At 35.0% G+C, this 6,403-nt stretch overlaps 1 protein-coding gene and 1 non-coding gene across 2 annotated transcripts in view; one reads left to right on the plus strand and one right to left on the minus strand.

The window, feature by feature from the left end:
- Positions 1-2,471: 2,471 nt before the first annotated feature.
- LOC130807693 (glucan endo-1,3-beta-glucosidase 1) lies at positions 2,472-4,103 on the minus strand. The gene is made up of 3 exons (XM_057672997.1): positions 3,868-4,103; positions 2,680-3,780; positions 2,472-2,584 (listed from the first exon to the last, which is right to left on the minus strand). The coding sequence occupies exons 1-3, from the start codon at positions 3,917-3,919 to the stop codon at positions 2,553-2,555; spliced, it is 1,185 nt and encodes a 394-aa protein (XP_057528980.1). The 5' UTR covers positions 3,920-4,103; the 3' UTR covers positions 2,472-2,552.
- A 2,172-nt stretch (positions 4,104-6,275) lies between these two features.
- LOC130809568 (U1 spliceosomal RNA) overlaps positions 6,276-6,403 on the plus strand; it is a 159-nt gene continuing 31 nt past the window's right edge. Inside the window, exon 1 of the small nuclear RNA XR_009040870.1 lies at positions 6,276-6,403. This exon is cut by the window's right edge and continues 31 nt beyond it. This is a non-coding gene — a small nuclear RNA (U1 spliceosomal RNA).

A 6,403-nucleotide genomic window follows, 5' to 3' on the forward strand; every position in this document is an offset into this window, starting at 1 on the left:
GTGTATAACAACAACAATGCTAGAGCCATAAAACCCAAAAGATTGAGATCAACTATATGAACTAATATATCAGTTTCAATGGTCGCCAACATGAATTTTTTTCTCCATTCATTATGATTTTCTACTATCTCAATTTATAAGTCTAGATTTTCATATCATGTTTCACTAATGTCCCGTAAGGCATCTTCGGTCATCTTTGCCCTCTTTTTTTTCCATCTTTTAGACTCCAATTTTCTATTTTTCTTAATCGATTCCTTAATATTTCGTCTTTACACATGCCTAAACTATCATAACCCATTTCTTTCATTTTTTCCTCAATATTCGTAACGCCTAACCCCTTATTATATATACGTTACCATCGTTCTAGATATGCCCTCTCATTTATGGTTACTCTTGTATTTTCGCTACTCTTATCTTTCTATTATCATCCTTTCTAAAAGTTGAATATTCTGGTCCATATATCAATGCTGAATCTAATGGTCGTTTGATAAAACTTGTCCTTTAACTTTAAGGGCACACCTCGATCACATTAGTTGCCCTCCATTGTTGCAACCCATACTTAATTTTGTGAGTCACATGTTGAAAATCCTCGTGAATTATACTAACGCTATTTGAAGCATCCACTTGAAACAATTTCTTTATCTTCTAGTTTTATAATGCCTCTTGAAAATCTCGTCTTTGCCAAATTTTTACTTAATGTACCCTGTCTTGCTCAGACTTAATTTGAAACCTCGTGGCTTTAGCTCTTGTTTTCATCGTTCTAACTTAACATTTATCCATTTCCTGATCTCGTCTACCAAAATAATGTCATCGGCAAACAACATACATCAAGACACGTCTTCTTGTATTGATTGAGTTATCTCTTCTAGGATTGCTACAAAAAAAGGGGCTTAAAGCTAAGCCTTGATGAAGGCCAATTGTAATTGGAAAATCGTATGTTACCCCTCCACATGTCTTAACATTTGTCTACTTCTCGATACATATCTTGCACTATATAAATATATTTCTTGGAAATATCCCTCTTTGTCGTTGCACAACAAATACTTCTCTTGGTACCTTGGTGTATGTTTTTTCCAAGTCCATAACATGTGCAAGTCTTTTTTCTATCCCTGTTGTACTCCATCGCTTGTCTTATAAGATGAATTGCTTTCATTGTAGATCAATGTGACATAAATTCGAATTGGTTCTCTTGAAATTTTTGACCCAATTAATTAACTATCGATCACATGAGAGACATCTCACAAGCCCTGCCCATTAAAAATTAATGTGTACTTACTGTATCTTTAATGTCTACTTACATCATCCTTAATGCCTATTAACCGTATCTTTAATGCCTACTTATAGTATCCTTAAATGTCTAATTAGAGTATCCTTAAATGCCCAATAAGAGTATCCTTAATGCATCTTACAATGTCCTTAAATGCCTACTCACAATATTCTTAATGCATACTTATATCATCCTTAATGCCTACTTATAATATCCTTAATGCCAACTGAGTAACTTATTTTACATTTTTCTGTATGAGGGTCCCAATTAGAGACGGTCTCTCGTCTCTCACAAGAATTTGTGATTAAATAAATAAATCGATCTGACCTGATCTATTTATTAAATGGATTGGATTCAGGTCAAAACTTTAAAACTAAAACAAACATGTATAACCCATTTAATTAAACAAGTTAATTCTAAGTTAAATCAATAAGTATAACATTCTTTCAAAAATAAGTATAACCTAAACTTAATTCATTCAGCATTTTTCTATCTTTCAAAGTAATGAAGTACAAAATAAACTTTAAAACGAAAAGTTTAAAATTGAGGCCTAAAAAATAAGATGTAGTGAATATTAAAAACCCTTAAACCGACACAAATGGTACCGTGTTGGGTCTTTATAAGCCATATCTACTATGCCTCGTGCCAAATCGCATCATGTCAAGTCAGGCCGTAAAAGGTATTGCATTGTATTGTGCCTTGCCTCAGACGGGCCACGCCTAAGCAGCCCAGCCCACTTCCATCTTTGAGAGAAGCATGATGGGCCCATCACTCACATGTCTCATTATCAAAACCTGTTTTTCTGATCTGAAAGGGAAAGATTCCTGCCCAATTTTTTGCCTTTTATATTCAATTTTTGCTTTCACACTATGAATTGTAGTGTTCTTGTTTTTTACCCCTGTGGTTTGTACTCTACTCATCAAATAAAAATGATGGAGTAGTATTGTTGATTTATTGTGCAAAAGCTAAAAGATGAAAGGCATTGGATTCTTAAAGATTCAATAAGCTTTTCAGGTGAATACTTCCAAATCACAAACCCCAAAGACAATAAGAAATTAAGAATCAAACTAAAGAGCAAAACATTGTGTTACTAACAAATACTCATTTACTTGTAGATTAAATTACCCATAACTCCTTATGTTCACATACAAACATCAAAACCCACTAGAAAGACCTTAATCTCATTTAACATACTAAAGTACAAAGCTTTGGTATTCCAAAACTAACAAAAATAGGTTCTCATCTTAATCCTAATTAGCAATTTAGTACCAAAAACATCTTCAAATCAAACCACTACAAATCTGCATTGAAGAAAACCTGCCAAAACAATCAGAAAACAACATAAGAATCTTTCATTGAACAATGAGTGCAAAACAAGATTTTAATATAAAATAAAAGAATAATGAACATACTAGGATCAGAATTGATTAGCATAGCAGTGCCACCAAAACTGCAAGTACCACCATTAATTTTAGTTTTCTGCCAATAACTATTAAATGCATAAGAAGCATGAGAAACAATAGTATCAGGATAATAGCAATTTCCATTAGGCTGAATTTCATCACATTCTGCTCCTCCTTCTCCACATGCATAATCCATTGCTTCTTGTAATGTTTCTGCAGGCACACTAGGCTTTGCCACACACCACACTTTCTCCCAAGTGGGTGGTTGCTCAGTCACTGGGCCTGGTGCAGGTTGTGCCTGTGGTGGGCTCGGATTGCAGGGTGGAAGGAGGTGTGGGTGTGGGTGATGATGATGGTGAGGATAAGGGGAGTATGTTGGGCTCATACCCAAATGTGGGTTGGCTGATACTGGGCTTGGTGGAGAAATTGTGGGCCCAACACCAACTAGAGGTGGAAGTGTATCAGGCCCTTTGGCTATGGGAAGTTGTTCTGGTGATGGGGTTGGAAGAACATATGATAGTTTCCTCATTGTGGGTTTTGGTTGTTCTGGTAAAGGGTGTAAAACCATCATGAAATTAGGGTTTTTTAAGGTTAAAAATCCAATCTTTTTGAGGAATTTGAAGTGTGTATTAACCAAAGTTTCAAACTTTTGGTTAGAATTACTTGTGGGTGATTTTGATGATGGGTTTATCATATAAGATGAGTTTGTTGAGTGGAGAAAGTCTAGAAGTGGATTAAAGAGAGAATAAGCAAAATCAGGGGAAAACTCTTCCAAACAGTGAGCTGAAAATGAAGGAGAAACCTTAATATCTGTGTGTAAACCCCATCTTATGAGAGAATGGTGAAAATTTTGTAAAGCAGGTAAGATTAGAAGATGAAAATGGTGGTGGGTTTGTGAAGAACAAAAGAGATCATGACCTATTACAATGTGGGTAATGTTGAGAGCTGGGTAATAAGATAAGACATGGTTTCTAAGCCATATTTCAGCCATTAAAACACTACTTGAAACTTGGATGAGATCTTGGGTGTTGACTGATGCTGCCATGGAAGCTACATTCTGGTTTGGGTTTGAGCGAACAGTCAGAAATTCAGCTGGGTTTTGGCTTGAGACTGCAAAAAAGGACAAACACATACTGTTAGACATCATAAACTCATAACATATTAGAACAAACAGAAGAAAGAAGAAAGAACAGTTACCAGTGAGGCAGAAGAGAAAGAGGGAGAAAATCCATGGTATTTTGGGCACCATTTTTGAGCTTTGAAAATCGTCCTGGTGAAGTCAGTGAGGAGGGAAGTGTAAAATGTGAAGAGAGAAGTTGAGGTTTGAAGTAAGAAAGACTATGAATATGAATATGATTATGATTATGAATCTGAGCCAACCGTTTTGACCTCTCCAGTCTTCCCTGTCATTTTCCTCCTGTCATTTCATTGGCCTTAAAGACTTTAACCCAAATATGACAACTTACCATTTCATCAACGGCTCTAATTTTCCTCCTCCTCGTTACTCCTTTTTTTACCTTACAAAATTTCCGAAAATAAACACAAAAAGATAAAAAATATAATAAAATAATAAATAAAATAAAAAAACGTAAATTAATATTACAAAAATCTTACCCTATCATGTTTTACCACATAAGATGATTTGTTAAATTAATTTTTTTTTTACCTGCTTCTTAAATGTCATTATCATTTTATTGTGCTGGGAACTTTTTTTTTATTGAAATTACTAAGTGCCTTTGAACATAATCTTCTTATAAATACTCTCTTACCACTAGGGATGTTAAAAAAACCCGACCCGTCCAACCCGACCCGTTGACCCGCAACATAAATGGCGAGTCAAAATTAAAAAAAAATTAAAACATCCAGATCAGGTAAACCGGGTTGGGTCATGGGGCGATATCAAAATATACCGGGTACCGATGACCCGCTTTAATTAGAATTATGCGCATTACTAAACTTTACCACCCTTTTCATTTTATCGTCATCCTTTACATATTAAACTTCCAAAATTGCCCAAAGTTACTTTTCAAACCTTCAATCTCTAACATCTCTCTAAAAACTCTCTCCGAACACTAATTGAACTAAAACAAGCTAAAACTAAAAATCGAATTACAATGGCCAACGAAAATGAGCATCAATATGATTGCGGAATCAATATGATTGTGTTGAAATTTGATACATAATCACTTATTTGGCTGAAACTTTTGATAGAAAAATCACATTACTGCAATATTTGCGGCATTAGAACCTAGACATCAAAATCTTTCCAATGATAGATTATATGTCCAATTCTGATAGCCGAGCGAGAAATGATAATCATTTAAAGTTTGTTTGTGCTGAAATTTGATATATGTTCAATCTTTTGGGCATAACTTTTTATAGAAAAATTATATTAATGCAGGTTTGCGGCTAGAGCTGTTCAAAACAAATCCGACCCGAAAATCCGACCCGGAATCGAAAATTATCCGACCCGAAAAAATGTAAGTTTTTTAGGTTTACCGAACCGCAATTACCCAAACCGATACTTCACTCGAACCGTTTGATAAGCGAAAAGGGCAAAATCGAACTCGAACTGCAACCAAATTTTATAACCGACATATAAACCTTAACCGATGTTACCCGAACTGAACAGTGATCGACCCGAGTCAAATCCGACCCGAATTATGCACGTAACCGAATGTAACCTGACTAAAACCGATTAAGATCGAACTGTTTTTAACCCGAACTGATACAAACTCGATCGATTATTAATCGAACTGTTTTTAACCCGAACTGATACAAACCCGAACCGATTGTAAATCGAACTGTTATAAATCCGAATCAAATTTTCACCTAATTTTAGCAAATTAAGTCCATTTTCAGTTTTCTAATAATACGGAAAAAGGAAGAACACAAGTTCTATACAGAAGAGATTGCATACAGAATATATAGGGCTGGCAAAAGTTGACCCGACCTGCTAACCTGTTCTGAAACCGACCCGAAATTAGCGGGTTTGGGTTTAGATTTTTGACCCAATTAATAAAATGGGTCAACCCGACCTGATCTGTTTATTAAATGGGTTAGGTTCAGGTTGAATATTTAAACCCGAAAAAAATCTGTTTAACCCATTTATTAAATGGGTCGATCAGGTCAGGTCGACCCATATTTAACCCATTTATTAACCCATTGAAAATTTTAAATAAAGTCATAAAGATAACTAGATAAGTGATACATCATGTTTCTTAATGTCATAGCAATTGACTGTGCAAGAAAAAATGAAATTTGCAGAATAAGACCCTCACTAATTCATCAATTGTTATTGAGAGTTTGATACTTATAACTACTTTTTGTAGATTGAATGTCAGATGCTGCTTGCAAGTTTCGTTAATAATCAGTTATTCTTTGCTTAAATTCATCAAGAATATCCAAATCAACAAACCCCAAAACTGAAATGGTGATTGTTTGATACCAAAAAATATGTATATATACCTCACTAATTCAATACAGGCGTACAACTAGTAATGATAAAAGTCAGTTTTGAGAAAGAATATTGTCCCATATCGTTAGACAACAGAGTGCACATGACCAAGGAGAGTATAAATAAAGGATGCAGGACATTGGAAAATTCACTTGCCTGGACGGATTCTATGAGTGATCATGAAGACTCATGGCCTAGGGTGTTAACCTTCGTTGCACTTTGGTAGGGGCAGCAGCCTAAGATCTTCCCAAGTGGGAGAGTCTATGTCATAATTTG

The sequence above is a fragment of the Amaranthus tricolor genome, chromosome 3 (genome assembly GCF_026212465.1).
Source record: "Amaranthus tricolor cultivar Red isolate AtriRed21 chromosome 3, ASM2621246v1, whole genome shotgun sequence".
NCBI lineage: Eukaryota > Viridiplantae > Streptophyta > Magnoliopsida > Caryophyllales > Amaranthaceae > Amaranthus > Amaranthus tricolor.

Bases quoted from the DNA above. Each gene is read 5' to 3' on its own strand.
- LOC130807693 (XM_057672997.1), bottom strand. From the start codon at position 3,919: ATGGTGCCCAAAATACCATGGATTTTCTCCCTCTTTCTCTTCTGCCTC. The intron at 3,781-3,867 runs GTAACTGTTCTT...CCTTTTTTGCAG, and splicing joins CTTTCTCTTCTGCCTCACTG to TCTCAAGCCAAAACCCAGCT. The intron at 2,585-2,679 runs GTATGTTCATTA...TTGTTTTGGCAG, and splicing joins GCTAATCAATTCTGATCCTA to GTTTTCTTCAATGCAGATTT.